General features: G+C 34.9%; 2 protein-coding genes and 2 long non-coding RNA genes across 10 annotated transcripts; 2 read left to right on the plus strand and 2 right to left on the minus strand.

Moving 5' to 3' along the window:
* Positions 1 to 131: 131 nt before the first annotated feature.
* On the minus strand, positions 132 to 3,224 carry LOC130714714 (beta-amyrin 28-monooxygenase-like). 4 transcript variants are annotated; one of them, XM_057564646.1, is made up of 5 exons: positions 2,215 to 2,341; positions 1,928 to 2,019; positions 1,564 to 1,850; positions 1,229 to 1,416; positions 132 to 648 (listed from the first exon to the last, which is right to left on the minus strand). In XM_057564646.1, the coding sequence occupies exons 3-5, from the start codon at positions 1,835 to 1,837 to the stop codon at positions 349 to 351; spliced, it is 762 nt and encodes a 253-aa protein (XP_057420629.1). In that variant the 5' UTR covers positions 1,838 to 1,850; positions 1,928 to 2,019; positions 2,215 to 2,341; the 3' UTR covers positions 132 to 348. The 4 variants fall into 4 exon arrangements, with proteins under 4 accessions (XP_057420629.1, XP_057420627.1, XP_057420628.1 ...); XM_057564644.1 differs by having other exon boundaries at positions 1,564 to 2,019; positions 2,256 to 3,224; XM_057564645.1 differs by having other exon boundaries at positions 1,564 to 2,019; positions 2,215 to 2,340.
* Positions 3,225 to 3,306: 82 nt separating this feature from the next.
* Positions 3,307 to 6,833, minus strand: LOC130714712 (beta-amyrin 28-monooxygenase-like). Of its 2 annotated transcripts, XM_057564643.1 has the most exons (5): positions 6,007 to 6,022; positions 5,321 to 5,412; positions 4,957 to 5,243; positions 4,319 to 4,506; positions 3,307 to 3,777 (listed from the first exon to the last, which is right to left on the minus strand). In XM_057564643.1, the coding sequence occupies exons 3-5, from the start codon at positions 5,228 to 5,230 to the stop codon at positions 3,478 to 3,480; spliced, it is 762 nt and encodes a 253-aa protein (XP_057420626.1). In that variant the 5' UTR covers positions 5,231 to 5,243; positions 5,321 to 5,412; positions 6,007 to 6,022; the 3' UTR covers positions 3,307 to 3,477. The 2 variants fall into 2 exon arrangements, with proteins under 2 accessions (XP_057420626.1, XP_057420625.1); XM_057564642.1 differs by having other exon boundaries at positions 4,957 to 5,412; positions 6,007 to 6,833.
* Positions 6,834 to 10,225: 3,392 nt separating this feature from the next.
* LOC130715537 (uncharacterized) lies at positions 10,226 to 14,166 on the plus strand. The gene is made up of 2 exons (XR_009011686.1): positions 10,226 to 10,625; positions 13,758 to 14,166. It is a non-coding gene; the product is annotated as an uncharacterized LOC130715537 (long non-coding RNA).
* Positions 14,167 to 19,526: 5,360 nt separating this feature from the next.
* On the plus strand, positions 19,527 to 22,941 carry LOC130716278 (uncharacterized). 3 transcript variants are annotated; one of them, XR_009011913.1, is made up of 5 exons: positions 19,527 to 19,784; positions 20,131 to 20,191; positions 21,040 to 21,142; positions 22,122 to 22,229; positions 22,332 to 22,941. It is a non-coding gene; the product is annotated as an uncharacterized LOC130716278 (long non-coding RNA). The 3 variants fall into 3 exon arrangements; XR_009011912.1 differs by having other exon boundaries at positions 19,527 to 19,778; XR_009011911.1 differs by having other exon boundaries at positions 19,527 to 19,726.
* Positions 22,942 to 24,916: the final 1,975 nt, after the last annotated feature.

Consider the following 24,916-nt stretch of genomic DNA (forward strand, 5'->3'; position numbering starts at 1 on the left):
GATAGGTGAATATAACATTTATAAAGTAACTTTAGCACTAAAGTACATTCCACCATAATATGTTTTTGTCAATGCTTGCAAATTATAAATAGACCAAATCATTTTCGTAACAAACAAAATTACACATATAATTCATCATTAAAATCATTTCAAATTTTCATGCATTCCATAAAAAGATAATAACATAATGCATAAATAAATTTCATACAACTATTTGCACTCACATTATTATATTAATATTAACCCACGCTATGCGCGGATCACCATCTAGTTTCTTTTTTTTCTAAACAATCTAGTTTCAGTATAATGTGAAAATTTATAAATAAAGCTCTTAATCAATGTATTAGGCTAGAAATGGGAAGGTTGAAGTTGAATTGGGAGTCCTTTTTCTGGTTCTAGCATGGGATCATACTTGAACTTCTCATCAGGAATCACTAAATCCCACTTGAAACTTTTGACTATGTTATGCATAAACACAAGTATCTCTAGCCTAGCAAACTCTTGCCCCAAACACATTCTAGGTCCTCCTCCAAATGGAACATATGAAAAGGGTGTAGGCCCTTCTCCTTCAAATCTCGAAGGATCAAAATTTCCAGGATTCGAGAAAAGTGTTGGATCCTTGTGTGATGCATTAGTGCTCCATTGCAACTGCCAAAAAAACCATACAAGCTTAAGAAGATATAAATATGATGACATGATCCAAATCAAACATGTTTCGTGCATGAGTGTGAAGTAAAATTACTTATGAGGTAGTGTTGAGCAATGTGCTGATAGTAAGTGGAGACTGCAGAGTAATTGTTCTTAGTGGAGAGTTAAATTTGTCCATTGTTATTAATATTACTGGAGATATTTAGTGCTTAGTGGAATGATTAAAATGAGTAGATAAGACTCTTCGATGATTGTAACAATCACTTATCATCATATACATTCATGAGTATGACTGATGCTCAAATGTAGTGAGAAAAATTCAGTTAATGAACACTTCCTCTTACTCTATTTTCTACAAAACTATGCAGTACATCTAAGCCTATCATATTCTATCTTTTCTTGAGTGATTTGTTCCTATACCACCTCTAGAATACCACCCACAGGTAGCATTTGGCTATTTGCAATCATGAGCAAGATATACTCCCAAGCTCCAAGTTGTGATTCCCATGAATACAGAGTGAAGAAAGCATGATGATTGATGACACTCGAACATTGCTTTTACAAGAATGTTGAAACATACCTTCCACCCTTTAGGGATGTTATAATCAGCATAGGTGAAATCCTTTATCGCTTCTCTATAAGCACCTCTCACGGGTGGCGACAGCCTCATAACTTCAGATACAACATTCCAAGTGTACTTCATTTTCTGAACATCCTCCCAATGCAGCAATTCAGCTTCCTCTTTCCCTTGGCTAATTTCAAGTTGTTCTATCACAAAAAAAAAAAACTTCAAAATATCATGTTCAGGGTAAGAATATATAGATATAGTAGAGTGGTTGCCACTGGCCAGCAAAATTACAACACAACAATCTTACACAGCAGATTTTTTAAATGTTCAGGGATTTTATAGCAAACCTTTCAACACACGTTCATAAACTTCAGGTAACTGTCCGAGATACTTCATGACTGATGATAACACTGATCTAGAAGTATCATGACCAGCAAAAAGCAATAGTAATATGTTATCACTAATCTCCGTTTCGGTCAAAAACCTTCCATTGGTATCAGATGTAACAAGCAAATGTGATAAAAGGTCCTTGGTAGGCGAAATCCTATTTTCTTCCAAATCCACTTTCTTTTTCTTAAGAAGCATTTTGATTTCTTTTTTTATTGCATCCGCAGCTTTCATTGCCCGATGAAACCTTGTTCCAGGAAAGTTAATGGATAATGCAAAGATCCCTTTCAGAAATACATCAAACAGTGAAGAAAGATTTGCTACCTGGCTAGAGTTTCCAAAGCTTAAAAATAAGCAACAAGCCAATTCAAACGTGTATAGCTGTATTATGGTATAGACATGCACTTGCATCTTCCCTACAAAATTCAATCAACAATTATATCACACCACTATCAACCATCGATTCATCAATTCAATCAACAAGGTATATCTTCGAATTCAGGTTAGGCCTAACTCTACCCAAAAAGCTAGCTCAAGGGTGAATTAAGCCTAACCCAAATTCTAAGATAGTATCAGAGACTTGTTTCAATCAAATGAAAAGAACACTTAACTCTTAACCAACAGATTTGAATTGATTGGCTAAATTTCTTACCCTCCCAGTGCGTCCTAATATGGTGCTGAGCAATGCTATCCATTTTTGGCAAGAAATTTCTAAGTGCATCTGCATTGAGAAAGCTTAAGAGCAACCTCTTTGTCAACTTTGCTTCATCACCAACCTTATTAACTAGAGACTGCCTTATCAGCTTCCTCACTGAGCTGGGCCACCACACTTGGACATTCTTGTTCTCATTGCTGAACAAGAACTTGTTCCCAGCTGGTCCACAAAACACAGCCATATGATATCCAAGCAATGATGTCTTGAACACCCTTGAGTCATATTTGTTCATTCTCTCCTCTACGAACCTTGACGGGGTTCCCTCAGGACTGTTTCTGAGAAACTCAAAGGTTTCTCCAACAATAGGCCATCCTGAGGTTCCTGGAGGAAGGTTCAGCTTTGGATTCTTTCTGAGTTTGACTATTTTGGTGATGAAATGCAGAGAAAGGACAAAGAGTGCCAAAACTACTAACAGCTTGACCACCTCCATAGAGCTATATCAATTCAATAAAGGGAACAACAGAGAGTGCAGAAGACAATTATGGGATGCAGGAAAATTGAGGCTGAGGCATAAGATCATGTTCTTTAAAGAATAAAATTTATTTATACTAAAAGCATACCCCATCAATGACATTTTTTCATTAAAATAGTCCATTGTCATAGATTGAATTAGTCCCCAGAATATTTAATGCGAAGAATAAATTGATTTTTTTTAAAAAAGTTACACATGTTAGAACCTCAAGCATTAAGTTAATTTGAATATTGTATATCTCCAACCTTGAGGAAGTAAACATTATCCAAGTTTGATGCGTATACGTCTCTCCAAGTGAACTGAAAAAGTGGATTAGAATTACACCAAGGAAAGAGAGGGTTTCACCGGCGGCGGCAGCGAGACAGGTGGAGGGTGCGTGGTTTATGGAGCTTCTCCTCCGTTGCCGCCGTCTCCACATTTGCCCCATAAACTTCAGAACCTTATCTGATTTCTTATTTGGTTTTGGACTTGAATTTCAATCACTCATCAGCCATCTCTCTATTTGCAAGCTATAGAAGAATATTGAATTTGTGTTTTGCATTAATTAATATCAGAGTACAAAGCTATGCATATATAGTACATGATAAGAAACCAAATACCTAATAAGATGAGAGTCTTTACAACTTTGAAATTTAAAAGCTTCTAATCAATGCATTATGTGTATGGAGAAGGTATTATACTATTAGGCTAGAAATGTGAAGGCTTAAGTTTAATTGGGAGTCCTTTTTCTGGTTCCAGCATGGGATCATATTTGAACTTCTCATTAGGAAACACTAAATCCCACTTGAAACGTTTGACTATGTTATGCATAAACACAAGTATCTCTAGCCTAGCAAACTCTTGCCCCAAACACATTCTAGGTCCTCCTCCAAATGGAACATATGAATAGGGTGTAGGCCCTTCTCCTTCAAACCTTGAAGGATCAAAAGTTTCAGGGTTCGAGAAAAGTGTAGGATCCTTGTGTGATGAACCAGTGCTCCAATGCAACTGCAAAAAGACCACACATGCATTAGAAGATATGATGACAGAAGAAGCATTGTCTCAAGAATCTTTTTTCACCAGGAATCAGCATTGTTGAAATTCAAAAGAAAATGAAGCTTTTGGTCTAATTTTAACATAAGAAGGCTTAAGTAATTCAGGTAAACTAGAACAGAAATATAAATATATAAAAATTGAAATAAGGTTAATTTAAACTTCAACTGATTTAATGAAATATTTCTACAATTGATAGCCAGAATCAATTATGGGAAGAAACTTCTATGTTGGTTTCAAAATCGATTTTGAGGAAAGAGAAGTTATCAAAACATACTAGAAGTAGCATAATGATACATCTAAAATAACAAATTTGATGCATGAGTGTGAAGTAATAATTGCAGATAGGGTAGCATTTGGCTATTAGAAATCATGAGCAAGAGATACTCCCAACTTCCAAGGTGTGATTCCAATGAATGCAGAGTGAAGAAATCTGAAGAAGACATGATGATTGATGACACTTTAACAAAGCTTTTAGAAAAATGATGGAACATACCTTCCACCCTTTAGGGATGTCATAATCAGCATAGGTGAAATCCTTTAAGGCTTCTCTGTAAGCACCACTCACAGGTGGTGACAGCCTCATAACTTCAGACACAACATTCCAAGTGTACTTCATTTTCTGAACATCCTCCCATTGCAACAACTCCCCTTCCTCTTTCCCTTGACTGATTTCAAGTTGTTCTGTCACAAAAACCAACTTCAATATTTATCCTTAGAGTAATGATTCGCAGACACCTATGCAGTGCAGATACCAGAAGACACCCCAAAAAATTACATTCCGAAAACTAATTTCAGAAAACTAATTTTAAAATCACACTCTGGAAACTAGTTCCTGAAATGCAAAATCTTACATCAGGTTTTAGAAACAAATTTCCGGAATGTATCTTTTAACATTCCTGAAATTGGTTTCTGGAAGTATTATATAGCAAACTACATACCAAAATTTCCAGAATGAAATTAGTTATTGGAATATAATTTATTGTGTTGTTTGCTCAATGGCCACACTGCGGGGGTGTCCACTGATCATTATTATTATTATCTATATCAAGCTTAGGTTATCAGCAGCAAAAGCATGGGACTACAATCTTATACTGCAGAAAACTAAAAATGTTGAAGGATTTTAGTTCAAACCTTTCAAGACATGTTCATAAACTTCAGGTAACTGTCCAAGATACTTCATGACTGATGATAACACTGATCTAGAAGTATCATGGCCAGCAAAAAGCAGCAGTAGTATGTTATCAATAATCTCCATTTCAGACAAAAACCTTCCATTGGTTTTAGATGTAACAAGCAAATGTGATAAAAGGTCTTGGGTAGGTGACACTTTCTTTTCTTCCAAATCCACTCTCCTGTTCTTAACCATCATTTTGATCTCTTTGGTTATTGCACCCGCAGCTTTCATTGCACGATGAAACCTTGTTCCAGGCAAGTTAATGGAGAATCCAATGATCCCTTTCAGAAATTCATCAAATAGTGAAGATAGATTTGATACCTGGCTAGAGTCTTCAGTGCTTAAAAATAAGCAACATGCCAATTCAAATGCGTATAGCTGTATTATGGGATACACAAGCACCTCCACCTTCCCTGCAAAATTGTAAGGTAACAAAAGTATTAATCTATTGACTATGACATTCTTCATACTTTCCATTTCATTTTTTGGCCTAACACATGCACGGGAGCCAATTATGTTCGAACCAGGAACATCAACATTTAATGATTAGAGAAGTCATTCATTTGATAATTTTTTTAATTCAGGATAAATTTGAAAAGCATAAGTTTACAGCTAGTGGAAGAAATTTGTATACCTATCTGCTAATGCTGAATCAAATAAGTTGTTGCAAGTGTTGGAATTAACCCAAATTTCATTGAAGACAATTTTATCAATAGGAAATTGCCAAAATTTGGATTTAACCCAAATTGCTGGCTTCTCCGTAGAATTAGTTGTGACTAAAACCAATTTTGTAATTGCATGTTTGGAAATTCAAAGTCAAGATCAATTATGAGGAAATAAAAGCTTATCCCAACATGCTATAGTTGATTTTCAAACATCTATATAATCGTCTAAAAGTCATCCCGGTTAAACAGAATTGATTCTAAGGCTCCTAAACCTGGAATCAAACACACACACACTTAATTCTTAACCAACACACATTTGAATTGACTTGCTACATGTCTTACCCTCCCAGTGAGTCTTTATATGTTGCTGAGCAATGCTGTCCATTTTAGGCAAGAAATTTCTGAGTGTTTCTGCATTGAGAAAGCTCAAGAGCAACTTTCTTGTCATCTTGGCTTCATCACCAACCTTATTAACCAGAGATTGCCTTAAGAGCTTCTTCACTGAGCTTGGCCACCAAACTTGGACATTCTTGTTCTCATTGCTGAACAAGAACTTGTGCCCAGCTGGCCCACAAAACACAGCAATATGTTCTCCAAGCATTGATGTCTTGAACACCCTTGAGTCATGTTTGTCCATTCTCTCCTTTATGAACCTTGATGGGCTTCCCTCAAGACTTTTTCTTAAGAACTCAAAGGTTTCTCCAACTATAGGCCATCCTGAAGTTCCAGGAGGAAGATGGTGCAGGTTTGTATGGTTTCTGAGTTTGAGAATTTTGGTGATGAAATGCAAACAAAGGGCAAAAAGTGCCAAAAATGCTAATAGCTTGGCCACCTCCATAGAGCTATATCAGTATAGTTTATCAAGCCAATAAAGGGAACAAACAACAGAGAGTGCAAAAAACAATTATGGAATGCAAGAAAACTGAGGCTTTGAGGCACATATAAGGATCATTAGATTTGGCACCCCACTCATTAGAAATGTCACCCCACTTACGGAAATTTAGTTTCCGAAATATTTCGGAAATAAGGTTTCCGAAGCATTTTTTCACTCAAAAGTGGGGGGTTACATGTATTTTGCATTACAAATCAGTAATTAATTTCGGAATCTAAGGTTTCGAAATAATTCGGAACTTGAAAATCAGAAAATGGGGGGTGTGAAATCTAATGGTTGGGGTGGCAAATCCAGCTCTCATATATAAGAGCTTGTTGTTTGGCATCTGACCGAACACTTATTAAAAGGCCTTAAACTTTTAACTACCGTCACATAAATAGTCTCAGTTTATATCCATCAAGATATAAAGCAAATCTTGTTCCTCCATTTATTATTTTTTATGGTCATAAGTGTTCCTCCGATAATAAACACATCCATGTAAGCAATGAAGTGTTGATCCCTTGATCACAATAAAAATGAAACAGAAGTTTAAGCCATATAAATGATATCAATTTAGGTTAGTATTGCTATTAAAGAAGGTTGGGACACCCGTTTAAAAAAAGTCTTACTCCATGCCACACTCATAAAATTACAGGGTTGAAAGCGGATATTTTTTTTTACGAGTGTCTCCCTAACAATTGACTTTTTCAAGGATTGAACTTGTATTCTCATAGAAATCTAATTTGTCTACCACTGAAACAACACTTTATTAATATATTTATGTCATTATTATTAAATTAAATTAAGATTTTGATGCATATGCATTATCAGCGTTAAATTTCTTTATATATGCATCTAATAAATCTAATGATTGGTCGCCACATAAAATGTAACTTAAATTTAATCTAAATAAAAAGAATGTAACTATTTTTAGTTTTAAAAAAAATCACAACTGAAATTGCATCAAATTAACCTCTTTATATAACATGTTTTTATGAGTGGATTGCCTGAATGTTATATATCTCCAAATCAAATCAATAACGGTGAAACTTGAGGAGTAAGCATTACCCAGGTTGAAGTTGTGTACGTCTCTTCAAGTAATCAAGTGAACCGACAAATGGAATCAAGCATTAAGGGGAAAATGGGGAATATAACAGCACCAAGGGCTTAGTGGGATACATTGACAAGGCCACTTAATTATCTCATTGTTGGAGTTATGTTTTGTGAAGAAAAGTTTTATTTTTAATTTATAGTTAACCATTTTTTATGAAAAACAAGTTTGTATGAGTTCACTTCCAACGTTACAGGTATGCCCCAGAACTGTATGGCACATACACAGTTATTTGGAATAGTCTACTCTCAAGTGGCTGAATAATATTGTGTTTATTTCTTTATTCGTAAATATTTAAAGAATTCACATAACATATAGAGAGACTGAGACAAAACTTCATAAACTTGACAGAGACAAGTACTGGATGCTTCATCCATTGATACAATCCATGACAAATGATGTGGCTATTAAGGGAACACACTAATCAATTGTGTTTCTCGCTCTCAAGAGACAAGAGCCACTAATAAAGTTAGGCACGGTTGAAGGTTACTTCCTCTGTTCCTTATTATAAGGTCATTTTTAAGTGTTTTTTTTGTTCCTAAATATAAGTCCATTTACAATATCAATGGAGCATTAATTATTTTTTTCCAAAATTATCCTCATATTTAATATGAAAGAGACAATGAGATTTTGAAATAATAACTTGGAAAGAGAAATTTATAAGAAATTAAATAAGGGTAATCTAGATAAGTGAATAAATTCTTTTACAAATTTATTACTTGTAACTATTTTTCTTAATCTAAGAGAATTGGATAAAATGGACTTATAAATAGGAACAGAGGGAGTAATTAACAGTCAATATCAACGTTTTATGATTACCTACTGAAGTCTAAAGTTATGATAATTAGATTAGGATTCAATCCATATCAATAAAAAATATAATAAATATGATTTCTAGGTATTAAATTTATTTATTTTTAGGTTTAGAAAATCAGTCAAAAAATTGTCAATACTGATGCTGAATATAAGAATATAGCACTATAACAACCTAAACCTATCTTACTTCTTACCAATATAATATATTAATCGACTTAAAAAAAAATATATATATATAATATTAATCGGGTTAAATTCTAGTTTCAATTGGAGTTTAGGTGACATGTAAGTTTAATTTTTTGATAAACTCAACTAAACTCTAAAAAATTAAGATAAAACTTGTGAGTTCACGAGTTCAACAAAAATGGATCAAATTTTATTTTTTTTTTCAAAATTATGACATTTCACAACTCGTTGTTTACCGTAATATTTTTATTCTTTGTAAACCCTTATCTCGTTGTCCCTCTTTTTTTCTCTAATATTTCTTTTTCAAGCATTTTGAGTCATTTACTCAGATAACCTCACGATTCATATTACTATTCTAAGTTACTTGTTATAATTTTGAAATGTGAATTATCTGAAATCACGGTCACAGCTAAAAATGATTGATGACACATGAATGTGAAATTTTCCTAACATTCGGCACGAAATTCAAATATGTGATTTCTTGTAAAAGAAAAGATGCAAAGACATTTTGATTTGAGGATTGTGTTAGTAATCATAATCATTTTCTGTATAGAGGAATCATAATTCAGGATGAGAAAGAAGGCATCATATATAAATACATTATGGGGAAATCCAGATAAAAGTAATATACATGTAATTCAAGACTATCTATGTGTGTACAATATTATTTTCAAACCCCTTTCCTATAGAATCCTTCACCTCTACCTTGGATTTGCTTGCATCCTAGAACGCATGCCTCTTGGCATGATAATTCATCTGCAAATCTTATTTTCATGCAAATGGGATTGCATTGTTTCAAACACTCTGGATATGGCACCTTGCCAATACTAACCTTGTCAGCCGTTAAGGGCACATCTGCGTTTACCACCTCCGCCACCATTAACATGCATAGAGCCAAGATTATTACCACACCTAAGGAGGATTTGTTAGCCATTGTTCTAGTTTATTGTGTGCTAAAGAAAAGTAAATTTATCGAAATACCATGTAGAATGAAAATTCACCTTGAATGTTTGTGGTCAAAAATCAATGTATGACTTGTTCATATGTAACAGAAGATCAAAACGGTTTAGAAACTATTTTGGGCCTTATTAAAAAACTATCGAATTTTGGCCCAAGCGGGAACGGGCCGTAGGCTAAATGAGTTGGTAGATGGGCCGCACCCATATACACAACTCTAATCTTTTTGTAATGTGTTGGCTTAAAATGTGTAGGGTTAATAGTCAAATTAGTCTCTGAGTTTATAAGCGAATTTGATTTTGAGAAAAAGGATGATGCACCGACATTGTAAAGTTTTTTTACACCGTCAATCAATCAGATTTCAAGAATATGTCATGTCAATTAATGAAATTAAATTAAAAGATAAATTTTCTCACATCCTTGAAATCTGATTAGTTGACGTGTAAAAAAAACTTTACACCGTCAGTGCATAGAAATTAAACTCTTTGATTTTAGTCTCTCCGTTGAAAAAATGACGCATGACGTTTAGTGACAGTTTTTTGCGGGTCTATAAATGACATTTTTCCGTAAAGGACTAAAATCAAATTTGCTTACAAACTCAGGGATCAAATGTGAAATGCAAGGTCAAAAGTCAAACCTTGAAGATGAAGAAGAAGATGGAATTTGCAGAGAAAAATTGAGAGGAAAATCGAAGAAGAAATGGTGTTGAACAGCATGGTGGTTGTGACGGTGGCGCGTGTGTCATCGGAAGCATGGCAATGGCTGACTTGCATTGAGGAGCCTCTGAGCAGTGAGCAGCTCTTCGATCTGCTCTGCACCTTCCCTTTCCATCAACTTGGTCGCATCGCTCTCTGCTTCTGCTCCTTCTTCTGCCTCCCTCAAGCTCATCCTTTCTACTTCTCTGATTCTGATTCTGACTCTCTCACTCTCTCTCACCATTCTTCTTCCTCCAACCTCAATTTTGATGATTTCTATTACCATTCCCATTCCGATTGACTTTGCTGGAATCAGCATCTTCTCGTAAGTAACTTTTTTTCATCTGGGTTTTTTCTTATTTGATTGAAAGTCTTGTACTTTATATGAATTGGGTTGGTTTGCTTTTGCAGTTGTGTTGTTGATTTTATTGCTCACTGAAGTATTATTGGTTTATGACTTGATTGTTGACTTCCATGAATGTGTATGTGTTGGTTAGATTAGAGATTTTTTTCTGAAAAATTGAAAAGGCTGATGATGGGGCACATGAGGTCAAAACCCATGATGATCATGAATTAGTGAATTACTATAAAACTGCATATGATTTACTGTACCTCATAAAACAGGTTAGAAAACCAAACTCCATAAGTAGTTTAGAAATGTATGATCAACATTGAGGGTTGGCTAGCACCGTCAAAAGCGTCTTTGGTCTAGAGTTTGATCCTTATTACCTTTGGTCAGGTATTCTAATAAAAGTTGAATTTTGAGACGCGTGGTAGGTGGCCTTCCATGCTTCAATTCCAATAGACTCTTGCGTGAGGGGGCGTTTTAGGAGTGTAATATAAAAACTAATCATGTATCTTCACCCAAATGATAGTTTCCATGAAGATATATTTTGTCCAGCCATTTGTGTCCAAGATTTTTTCCCCTATGCTGCCCCTTTTGTTCAAGTTCTAACATTGGAAACCTATGTAGCAAATGAATGTTGTTATTGTAGAAGGATGCTGAACCTGGTTACTATGACTGGAAAAGAGTGTAGCAGTAGCACCACATCATTTAGGTGTGTGACGTATGCCTCTAAAGGATGAGTTGCTAGTTTTTGGGAGGAGATGCTTTTGAGGCATAGATCTAGCTTGATCTAGAAAGCTTCTTTATGCATGTTGTTGACACTATGGTTCACCAGATAGTCAATCTTTATGTCCGTTAGATTGGACAATTCATGAGTTTTAGTATGCACTGTGATCCCGATCACAACCAAAGACATGATGTGGATTTGTCAGGATTGAGCTAGTGTCGATGAGATAGCATGATCTCGCCATTCTTGTCAATATGCCGTTTTAAAAGAGTGAGAGAACTGGACCTACCAAAATTTTAAGACCGTTTCAAGCCTTAATATGTACCTTCTTTTCCATTTGGTCCCTTCAATTGAGTTCCCTCGGAGTCACCAAATAGCTTAAACTTTTGAAATAGTTGGTTCATGACAAGCTGTTTCTACTTGCTGGTTTGTCTAGGTGAGTGTTTTGATTACTGCGTTTTATGTGTTGTGCTTGCCTGACTCTGTTTTTCTGGTTTGATTCTGTTCTTAACTATGTGTGACTTTCTTATGCATTCGCGATAGTATTAGTCATAATTTAAAGGTTGTTTTTCTCATCCATGTTTTCTGACTTACATACATATGTATGCATGTATGTTAAGATCAAGTGTTTTTCACTTCTCCTTCCCCACTGTGGCCCTTCTATCCTAAGTACGTTCTCATTTTTCGACATGTTTGATGGTGCAAGAGTGGAATCATTTTACCTCTCTAAAAAAAAGTGTTTCTGCATGCCTCATTGAATTCCTAGCCTCTTTCCCTTAGTTGATTCATTTTGGCATTCTTGAGAACCCTTGGCTGATTTTATGAACATGAATTCACAACTGAAATCTTTATAGGGAGGAAAGCTACATATATATTGTATGGTAAAAACTTATGTAGTTGAAGAGAGCATTGTTAAGATCTCACATTGGCTAGAGATGACCAAAATATTATTTATAAATGGTAGAGCAATCCTCACCTCTGAGCTAGGTACAGTTAGGCCTAACCTGAATTTGAAGATTAGAATCAGAGCTTATCCTAGTTCCATTTATTTGGGTCACCCATAATTGGTCACCGCAAATGTCCTGTCCTGCAAGCTTCACGCTCTAGATGTCCAGTCCAACGCGTGATGGGGGATGTTAAGGTCCTACATTGACTAGCATATGACCTAAATGTTCCTTGTAAAGGGTAGAGTAATTCGCATCCATGAGCTATATTTTTGGGTAGAGTTAGGCCTATCCTGAATTCGGAGAAGGTCAACATTTGAATGAAGTGGTGATCCATTGATAGCATAAGATCTTAGCATTCCCTTCCAAGGCACTCCCAAGTCCCAACCCTATTAATTCTCTTCACAAAATAAAGGTCATCCGTGTTTATCAATTGCCTTCTTGAACATATTGGAATTTAGAGTTGTTAGTATTTTCTCCCATTCCTGGTCTCCTTATCCTTCATTTTTATCTCTCTTTCTCTCTAACTTTTGTCTGCTCTTTTTTTTCCTATAGTATCTAGTGAGTTTGCAGTTAAACTCTTGTTAAATATTTATATTTAACTAAACTGACATTGGGTTCTAGATAAGCTTGCTTGTCAGCAACCATAGAAAGGAATTGGACATTGCCTTGAGAACATCATTGCCACCAAATCATTCCCTCCAAAGTGGATGTAGTGACTATTCCATTGCTGGACTCATTTTTCAATAGCCATTACACCCTGTGTATTTTCTAAGATAACCAAAATATCTCGTGCGTCAACCATTACACTACTGCCACTCACTACTTCCATCATGGCCTTCATCATAACAGCCAACATCACCGCTTTAGAATAAGTCTATCCCTGGCCATACCAAATTGGATAAGAAGAATGATTTCAATCCTTTCCTTTCCACCTACCATTTACATCATGTCCATTCCAGTGAACTGATAGCTAAATCGTTCAGATGGAAAGCCACAGAATACCATTTCGTTCTAGTTTTGTCAGTATTATCACAAAGACTGTTATTTTGTGGTTGAGAGATGTTATTCCAATTATCTGTAATACGTGTACGGCGTACCCCTTGATTGCTAATTCAGAAGATGTAAACTTTTTAGATTTAGTTCTTGTCTTCGTGCAGTTAAACAGAATTTGAGATGCAAGAACTTTTGTTATGCTAGAAATTTAGTTTATATATTAAGAAGACAGGTTTTTTGCAGCATTGTTCTTTGTTGAAAACTTGAAATGTTCATTTTTGGGTATTTAAATCATAAGAGGTTGTTGGAAGGATTTTTGCATGGCATTTATGCAAATTCTGTGAGAATGAAGAAGCCTGTCACCATGATCCTTAATATTTTGTTGTGAAATATCATTACTCTTTATTATATCTCTACTGACTGTGTTTTATGCCCTTTTGGTAGGAACTTGCCATTTTATTAACTTCATGAAGAGATGCAGCGGTAGACTTTGTGTGATAGGACACAAGAGACCCCCAATTGCAGTCTGGTTTCTCATTCAATCCCTTATCTTATTGTTACTGAATGATGGAAAGTTTTTTTGTCAGAATAAGATGACACTGAAGGCTTATGTATTGTTTAAGCCGCCTTCTTTGTATAATAGCATCTTTTACTCTTAGATTATTGTAGTTGATCAATTGATCTCTTCATATTGTATACCTTTGATGTATAGAGTGATTTGTGAATTGTGAGTGTTAATATAGTTTTAAATTTCAATTCAAAAGAAGTGTGGTTGAGTAAGTTACTTCTATTCAGAAGGTTTGTACAAGATAAACCATCATTACATATTTCTTAAATTTTGACCTTTGTTTTACTTGTTTCTTTCATTTGACATCAAGCAGTTGGGAGGCACATTTGCTCATGAAGCTAAAGAATAAATGATGGTAAAATACAAAATTAAGGCATGCAGTGCTTCTCATAACCTTCATCACATATTTCTGAATGTCTTTGCAATATCCTTTTCAATACAAAAATTCTTAGTAAGTTAATTTCCACTTCTTTGGATGCTTGTTTACCAATTGACCTTTGGATATGTTGAGATTGGTTCTTAATATCCTCACATTATTTTACATCCAATCTATGAGATGAGTTGAAATTTTCTAAAGACAATTTACACTTTAACTTTCTTCCATTTGAAAAATTCATCAATTGTAAATGCATTTACATGTCACAGTTCATTCTCGTCAAGGAGATAGCATGGTAGACAATAATTTCCCCATCTTTATACTCCCTTTCCTTACCCATTTTATTTTTATTTCATATATATCTGAACATTGGATGAGGTGTAAATGCGTGGACTATCTTTTATGATTCTCAACCTTTTCTTTTTATTGTCATCATTTTAAAATTTTCCTTAAGCTACTTTATGAGTTAATTGAATAATTTTGAAGTATTAAGTTTTGAGTTAATTAAATATTTGTAGTATTAGTATCGATCCCACATAGCTTTGCTGACTCTGCATGCATTTCCCTTTATGCTATGTGCTGTCAGAAATGCTCCCTTAAATTACGCCCCAAACATATTCAGAGAGTGATGGTAATCATCCACTTCGACGACCAAAACCTTCAAAAGACACCCCTTTTCAAAGATACACCATTGAAAAATAAAGAAAAGGTAACGCTTTTAGATTTATAGTTTACATTTACATTTTTCCATTTTAGAACCAACCTATTCTGATTGACTTTAACAAACTCGATATTAATATTGTTTGGTTCAGAATTTTTTTTCTTTTCAGATTTATATTATATGTTAACTAGAGGATGTATGGGTTGGGTAGGGAAGTTCCGGGGATCGAATCCTGACGGACACAATTTATCTTTTCAATATAAAAAAAAGAACATAAGAATAAATCGTGATCGTTGGATTTAATTATTAATGGTTAAAATTAAGACATGAAGTCATGTAATTTTTTTAGTGGTCATGTGACTATTAAATTGTTTTAATCTTGACAGTTCATGATTAGATCTAAGATTGTGATTTATTCTCATGTTCTCACATAAAATCATATTTCTCATGAGATACATCCCATCCGAGGTTAACTACCCTTTTATATGTAAGTACCCATATATTACTTATATATATATATATATATAGAACATTTAATTATGTGTTTTCACATTTTCAAAAAAAAAAATTATGTGTTTTCACATTTCTATTTTATATGTTCCACTTTACTTTTGTGGAGCTCTTTTTAGCGAAAACCAACTTTTGGTTACTTTATTTGCACAAAGTATTTGTAATTTTTTATGCAAGAGATAAGTCAATAAAATATATATTTTCCAATAATCTTTCAATCATTAGAGCAACTATGCTACTAATGCTAGTAAAGTTTGGTTCTTAGCCATGATCAATGGTGAGTGTAGGAAAGGGAGTACAAAATGCATGTTTGGTCACATGATAAGTGCATTTATGGAGAAGATATGAGCATTGTATAGGGTGTTACAAGCACCATGTTGAACCATAAAACATTAAAACTACATTTGCTTGAACACGTCATTTTGTAGTTTTATAAAATACGTCCGCCTCTGCGCCCAGAATCACATATTACCAAACGAACACATACACATAACAATGAGTGTATTAAATTTCAACCTAAAATATACTATTTCTTGCTTCTGAAATACATGATTCTCATAAAAAATTATTTGATTGTATGTTAGAAGTCCCACATTGGCTAGAGATAGAGCATAGATAGCCTTTATAAGGGTAGTGCAAACCTCAACTCTTGAGCTAGCTTTTGTGGTTGAGTATAGGCCTCCCAATTTCTAATATGGTATCAGAGCATATCCTAGATCCAGTTGTTGTTTGTTGTGGAGACCTCCCATTATTGGGCCACCCGTTGTTGTTGATCCCACGTTCCAGGTTGTTCAGTCCTGGACGTGAGGGGGTGTGTTAGAAGTCTCACATTGGCTAGAGATAGAGCATAGATAGCCTTTATAAGGGTAGTGCAAACCTCAACTCTTGAGCTAGCTTTTGTGGTTGAGTATAGGCCTCCCAATTTCTAATATTGTACCTTATTTAACATGTGTTCAAACACACTTTAAAATTACCAACTTATGATGTATAGCTGGTACATATTTAAACCTTTTACGATGAATTTGAAAAAAAAAATGACTTTCAATAAAACTTACACATGTAAATAGCATGAATTATATGTTTTTAATATGGCCGCATATCGGACCCATTTTAAAAGTGTAGTGTTGGCATTTCAATTTTGTTTTAAGAAAAGAAAAGCTTATCTAAATATATATAAACATTCCCAACTAAAAAGAAGAAAACATGTCGTCCCCAAATGACTATTGTGATCAAGTTTCCCAGCTTGTACTCAACTATATGTCTAATGCAACTCATTTCAATCCTATAAGTCATAAGAAAGGTCTTCAGGACCATTTGCAAAAAGTTTCCACTTGCCCACAATCATAGGACCTTATAAAAGTGCAATGATTTGATGAAGCCGATTTTGTATCAATGCCTTTACCTATTGGGTCCAATCTTTCATTGCATGCATGTGTCTTGGAAGTTCACATTAATATTGGAATAATTTGATTAGCCATATTTTAATTCGGATGAACTAAATCCCGGGATATGGGAAATGGAAATGCGTCCTTCAAAGCAACACCGACACTGACACAAGAACATGCTCTGTTTGAGCATTATCGACGAGTAAAAATCAGCACCACATAACATAATCACATATTGTTGACAATGCATTATGAAGTAAAGATGCTTTTCTATGGTTCTTTGAAATGCAGAGCCTATTTTATCTACACGATGAAAATTGTAAGCACATTTAATTTGTTTGCAAATAAATTTGATTTTTTTTTCTTTTAGCAATCCAAATATATACAAGTTGAGATCTAGATAAAAAGCCAATCACTCGAGATAGTGTAAGTGATGAGGAGAATGGTAGGTGGAATGACAATCTTTGGGTGGCTCCATCATGTTTAAGCTCCAGGGGGCTATACTTGCAATAACACTCGACCCCCCGAGTTAGGGGGTGGCGATATGCAAGGAAGAAGATGCGAGATTATATCTGCCCTTTCGCCTTTTATAGGCTTTAGCTCACGGAGTCAAGGTTTGAGTAACATTAGGGGTATGAGTATGAGGTATGTGAGGAATCTAGGGCGGTCGATCTCTGTTGGATTGTCAGACATGGGAGCCTTGGCATTGTCGATCGAATGGTGCGTTGAGCTTTGTGTGGCATCTTTTCTGAGCATCGCATCTTCTCCTTAAGCAAAGGGTCGCCACTATAAGAAAACACGTTATTACAAACGACTTTTTATTGATGGATGCAAAACCATCATGAATTACGCACTTTATCGACAAATAGGTCGTCGGTAATAGCAATTAACCAAAAAAATTGTCTATGACATTGTAGGAAATTATGGTGCGTAAATTTATGACGACTTTGATTGTTGAGTACATATTAACATGAACTTATTTTCTGGCGGCAAAGTTGACCACAAACTTATCAATGGTTTGGACGTGGGTAAATTATACAACATATGTATATTAAAGTCGTTGGCAATGTTCTAACTGGTTGGATTGACAATAATCTATGAGTAAATTCGCATGAAAGTGTCGGTAGATTACCGACGGTCAAAATCGTCACTAACCTATATAGCTTAAAGTTCTCGATAATCTTTATATAACTTCAAATCAGAAGTAATACATCACTTAATTTTCACATCTCTTCTTCCAACTGTCATCCATACCATTACTTTCCTTATTTTTTATTTTTTATTTTATAACATAGTTTCATTTTAATACTTTTTAATTAATTTGCAATTTAGAGTTATTTTTTATATACCGGTTAGCTTGCTATTTGAGGTTTCACATAGGTTAATTATAGATACCTAGTATTTGTTTGATTCATAATGATATATTTTGTATTCTATCAAAACAACAAAAAATGATATATTTATAACATATATAGTGTATGATATTGAGGGCAAAAAAACATATTGTATGATAGTATTATTTTTTTTAGACCTGTGTGTATGGTGTTTACTTGGGTCAACAATGATATCATTGGATTCCTTTTGAAAGTTTCGAAGATATATTCAGCCGTTGCATGCGTAATTCCCTGTGTATTCAAACTGGCTAAGACCGTACGTACACACAATCGATTGATTCGGTGAAGAAAGAAGGTCACGGGTGAACGTGCGTTCCTGTGCCTCTGATGATGAGTGATTGTACCACGTACACGTGTATGGTTAGTGATGCATTTTCATCTTGTGATCCATTCATGGATTCTTCTAACTCCTTTTTCACTTTCATGCAACTGTGTCACTGCAGCAACCACCATGCTACATGACGATATCCCTGTGACTTCACCCTGTTAGCTACTATTATGGGTAAAGGATATATAACAATGACAACTCAATTACACTAATCATAATCATTTGATATCAAAATCACTTTCAAGTTTGGTTAAGTTGAAAATGGAGAGAAGTTAATTAAGTACTGAAAAGGTTAGAAAGTTATAAGAATATGTTTTGTTAAGGTACATTTTTTCTAATTTAATTTATTTATTTTTAAGACTGAACTTAGATGCATTGTTATAATCATAGTACAAAGCTTAACCATCATACCAACATAAGTAGGCACACCTAGCTGTTAGATCTGGATTTGAGCCTCATCACTCAAAGTGTGAGAGTTCGAATCCCTGATGGACAAAATCTCAAGTTGCACTACTAGAAAACTCGCTATTAGCGACGGATTTTTAGCGACGGGTGCATATCCGTCGCTAATAGCGACGAAATCAGCGAGGGGTTGCTGTTTCTTCGAATAATTTTTTTTAAAAAACTTTAGCGAGGTAATTAGCGACGGATATGTTTCGTCGCTAAGATTCCGTCGCTGATTCCCTCTCTAGTCTTCTTTTCTAGTCTTCTTTTTTGACATTTTGATACTCCGTCGCTAGATCCGTCGCAAAACGAAGATTTTTTGAGAAATGCGTTAGCGACGTAACGTTTTCCGTCGCTAATTCTTTGGATTTCTAATAAAGCAAAAAAATTTGCCACATCCAAGAGTTGAACCCGGGACTAGGGTAGTGTACAAATTGAGTCAAACCAACTGTGCTGTGATATTTTTGTTGATTGTAATAGAACAAGAATGTATATTAACTTTTGTTTTCTTTTAAGTTTCAAAATTCACCAAAACTACTCTGGATCTTTAACTTCCCAAATCACACATCACTTCACAACTCAACACTCATCACTTAAAACCCTAACGCGCCGCACCTGGAGACTCCCCCGCACCTCCGCCGTTGCGACGCTGCACCTCCGCCCTTGCACCGCCGCCGCAACTCCACCCTTGCACCGCTGCTCCATACACCATCGCACTCTTCATTCATTCCTCTCGATCAGGTTCAGGTGCGGTCTTCATTCTTTCCAAATCTTCTTCTCGAAATCACCTCTCGATCAGGTTCAGGTTTTCCCCTTCAAATCTACTTTCTATGTTCCTCCTCGTTGCTATCGTTCGCTTCACTCTTCCTATTTCGAAAACCTAGCCTCTGTACTGTTCTTTTTTTGTTAATTTTATGATAAATCATGAATGTAGTGTGCATGACATAATTACATGGATTTAAATCACAAAAACTTAACCACCTTGGTGCCATTAAATGGAGAAAATGCTTGGGTGCCATTAAACCTAGCCTCTGTATTGTTCTTTAAATTTGGGATCTTTTTTCAACTGGGTCGTGTTGAAAATGCTTGGAAAATTTTCATGGGTTTTCAGTTTTTATTTTCTGACATTTTTGTGTGTTTTGCTGTTGAAGGATTGCGTGTGATCTACATTACGGGGTTTGATCGAGTTGGGTTTTCTCCAAGTTTCAAGAGGTAGTTTCTCTTCCTGTGATCCTTTTCTTCTTTGTCTTTTTGAGGTGTTAGCACTTAGCAATAACAGCCAAAAGAAATGGAAATTGAAAGTGTGGTTGAGAGGTTTGGCCTTTGGGAGGGTTAGTGATGGTAGGAGAAGGATTTCTAATATGGGATATAGTTTGCATAGTCTTCCTGTTTTGTGTTGACTGCTCAGGGCGTAGCTATTCTACATATGGTGGCCTCTCATGGGAACTTTGATGGGCATTTATTTTTGAACTTTTGAAACCCTGCATTCCTGCAAAGTATAGTCATCATTAAATTATAATAAAGAAAGTTTGAATAAAGTGGGAGGAAAAGGCTTCATGCTGTACCATTCCAGCTTTCCTTTTTTTCCCTGTTATATGAGGATTCAAGCCCATGCAATGTAAACTTCTGTCATCATTGTGGGTTGGTCAGCCTGGAATATGGCTATGCAGCTAGATATTGTATTATGCGATAAAATTATTTTTCAAATTAAATATTGTTCTCTGTTCTTAGCTCCACTTTGATCTATACTTCTTGTTTGGAAATTTGTTATTCTCTGTTCTTAGCTCCACTTTGATCTATACTTCTTGTTTCTGGTTTATGTCCACTGTGCAGAAATTAATATTAAACCAATTTTTGTTAGAGTTTTGTTTTACTACCCTTGGATGATGTGTTTCCAAAAGATTCAATTTGTTGGTTAATCATATTTTATAGATGGCATTGTATTTGGCTGGTTAAAATATTTTTAGTCATTGTTGCTTCTCAATTGAAATGGGTTCAAATATTTTTTCATGGCTCTAATCTTAACCCAAAGTTTCTTTCTTTATTGTATTTGGCTGCAGAGTTCTGTGAAAGAAGGAGATAATCCAGATGAGAAAGTGTTGGTCTTGAGTTCAGAACTAGAACACCAAGCCAAGAGGAACCAGAACAGCTTTTAATATCAAGGTTTTTTTACTCAATCTGTCACTAACTGTCTTCTTCTCAGTTCAGTATGGTGAAAACTATGATGAGGTTATTATTATAATATGTTTTAACTATATGATTATTCTTTTCAAGTGTGGAAAACTTTGACCTCTTTTTAGTGAAAATTGCACAGTAAATGAAGCAACTTTTCATCCTCTTTACAAAACCTTTTAGTTAATCATGGTTGTAATCATGGCTTGTGATGTTTTCACCTTCTACTTGTGTACATTAGTGGACATTATTACAAGTACGTCTCACTTTTAAATCTCTTCCATTCGTTCCCTTATAGGTAAGCCTGTTGCTATAACTTTTCGGGCATACTCAATTTCTTTTTGGCTGGTTAGTGTGTGAGACATGGCCGTGCCAGAAAATAGGAAGTGGATGGATGCTAGATTAGATGGTCGTAAGCGCCTGACAGAAGAATTTGTTGTAGGAGTTCATGAGTTTATCAAGCATGCTTGTGAACATGATCAGTTTCATTTAAGCTTTAATTTGCTTTTAGATTTAGGATCCATTTACTGAACTACTACCATATGTTGCTTTGAAACTCTGCCTGCATGAGTTAAAAATGAGGAGTCGAGCCTTCAAAGTTCTGTGTAGCAGCACCTTGTTTTGTCAATTTAGAACTTAGGCATAAAGGTGTGATGCTACAAGTGTACTGAAATTTGACTTATTAAACTTGCAACTAATAAATCTAGAGGTAGTTAGATAAAATAGAAAATCTAAGCAGTGTCTAACAAGTTTTAAATTGTAAAGTTTGGATGTATTAAATTGAATTGTAATTTTACAACAACTAAGGAGTTCCATTCAGCATCTTAGTTGCTGGTTTTTTCTTTTGACTGCAAGAAGTGTGTTCTGGTTTATGGTATTTGTACAGGACAGGTATGTAGCACAATTGGATTTGGCCATATTTTGCTTTCTCATTTTATGAACATTTAAACTAATTTACAATTTTATGCAGAAAATTTCAAGTGACAAGGATCTAGGTTGTTGGGATGTATTTCTGAAGACCCATCGATATAAAAAAGATCCCACAAAGTTTGTCTCCCCAGTAGCAGAACAAATTGCAGTAAGTTAACAACATTTAAGATATTATAATTTTCATGTGATGTTTCAAGTGTGGTCCTATTTACATCTATCTTTACATCTAATATCTAAATGTTATTTTAAGGCTGATTATGAAAGAAGTGTTACTGTACGAGACTCACAAGAGAATGTTGAAGGTGCCAACAAAAAATCTGATGATGATATCTACTTGGAGGTTGTTGGAGGTGTGAACACAAAGGGGAGGATATATGGATTGGGGCAACTAGCTGAAAAATATAAACGTTCTGCAACAACTGTTGACATCTCACTTTCAGAGCATGAGACCATGAGGCATCTTGTTTCTAAATTATCAGATGAAAATGCGATGCTTAAGGATCAAATGAAGAGTTATGATGAGAAGTTTGAATTCATGCAGAGATTCATCATTGAGAGAACCAGTCAATGTCCTTCAACCTCTGCTAATCCACCTACCAACCAGCAGAATCCAGATGATGGTGATGATGATAATGAGTTTGAAGATTAGTGTAATGACCTTCCATTACTACCAAACATGTTCTGTTACTGAAGTTATGTATTTTGATTTGTGCTTTGGTGATGTCTTTTATGTTTGTGTTATTGTACTATGTTGTCTTTTAGATTTGTGATATGAATTGTACTGTGGTTATGAAGACAGTGTCTATTATCTTATATATGTTGACTTTATGTCTTAATATGGATGTGAAACTTTTATTCGATATTAGTTTTTTTATTTAAATTATTGAGGATTGAATTTGATTCAGGAAAAAAAAATTCTGGTCAAAAAAATAAATATGGCCTGGAATTCAGTTAGAATTTAGCGACGGATTTCTGGGCGACGGATTTCTAGTACAATTAGCGACGTCATTTAGCGACGGATTAGTGTCATAATTAGCGACGGATTAGTGTCACAATTAGCGACGGATAATTTACCATTTAGCGACGGATTTTATCCGTCAATTAGCGACGGTTGAAAACAATGATCCAAAACAAATTAGCCACGGATTTAATCCTTCTCTATTAGCGACGGACCAAAATAATCAGTCGCTAAAGTTTAGCGACGCCACTTTTTCAGGGGGATTTAAATTCGTCGCTAATTCCGTCGTTGAACGGTTAGCGACGGATTTTGCAGCTTTTAGCGACGGATTTCATCCCTCTCTAATAGCGAGTTTTTTAGCAGTGTTGGTGGACATTCATATTTAAAGAGATCCTCTGATGCGCTCTAGTATGCTATTCGAGTGAATTTTTTTTTTAAATGTAAATGTTAGTTGTCAGTAAATTTGTCATCCCTCAGGGTTCAAACCCTAAACTCTTCACCCATCATCTCATCTCAATTCTCAACTCTTATGTCTTCGAGCTCTTACTACTTGAGCTAATCTTCAAGAGACGAGTGAATCTTTGTTGGCTCCATACGGGTAATGAATGAGACAATCCTCTCATATAAGAGATCCACATTATGTAATTGACGCACCATGTCCATATCCATATGCTTGCTTGTGAGGGTTATGATGGATGGAATCTAAGTTCTTAATTATTATATCATATATATGATCGGATTCACTCTCCTGTCTTTGACTCTGCTTTCACGATCTTCGATCCCGTCAATAGTTCACTCATAGAATGGAATAAGGAAAAGAAGACCCTCACCTTAATTGGGTGCAAATTGTGCATGGTATATGATTGCAGGTAGGTTATTGAAGTTGTGATAGTTTTCATTGTATCTTCGAGAGGCAGGTGTTTGCAAAATGGGCATAACTCGTTGGACCAACTTATTTAATCCATTTTTGGGGGGGCTCGGTTAGGTATCGTCAATCTAATATCTCACTTTTAGCCAAAAAAAAAAAATTGGCCCATTAATTGATGGGCCAATGCGAGTCGGTTCATGACAGAGGCTCGAGCCATACATTAAAAGTATGAAAATATTTAAACTATATTGTTTGCATTTGTTTAATTGTAGTTTAAGATATTTAAACAATTTTTTTGGTTGTGTTCAAGGAGAGATTTAAGTGAAATTGTGGTTGTGTTATAATAGTTATAGTGATTACGGCTATATAAGTTGAAGTGATTTATTGGGTTTAGAACTTTAGATTCATCTTTGTATATAGGCAGATAAATAACAATGCTGCATTCCATATGTTCTATTTCCTTCTCAAGCTCTCATTTTTTCCAACTTTTTTATTTCTTTTTCTTTTCTCTCGCACCTACATTCTACAAGACAAGTGGTCTGCAAATCAAGGAAATATATCTCTAAACTTGTGCTTTCGTTATTCGGAAAGTAATCTTAATTATTTACTCCACAGTCCACATGTTTTGTTTATTGAATGATGCAGAATTACACTGTGGTTCCGGTAAAAGATAAAAATAATAATGGCATATGATTCAAAACGATAACATATTTTAGAATTGGAACAAAAGAATCTTTGTCTTTAGATTAAGTGATTAACACGAATAAAATAAAATAAAAGCATGATCGTGGAAGAAACGCCAAGTTGCCCAGACGATTCTCTATTGTGTTTTTTTTTACATGTGTTTATAGAAGTTCAGGAAATTATAATTTGCTTTTTTTTTCAACAAATGTATTTCTTAATGATCGAGTTTATGATTTCACTCTTGCACAAGTCTAACTTGCTTACTATTACACCAACACGTTGTTATTAGTATCTAAGAGTACAATAACGTGCATGCAATATCAAT

The sequence above is a fragment of the Lotus japonicus genome, chromosome 4 (genome assembly GCF_012489685.1).
Source record: "Lotus japonicus ecotype B-129 chromosome 4, LjGifu_v1.2".
NCBI lineage: Eukaryota > Viridiplantae > Streptophyta > Magnoliopsida > Fabales > Fabaceae > Lotus > Lotus japonicus.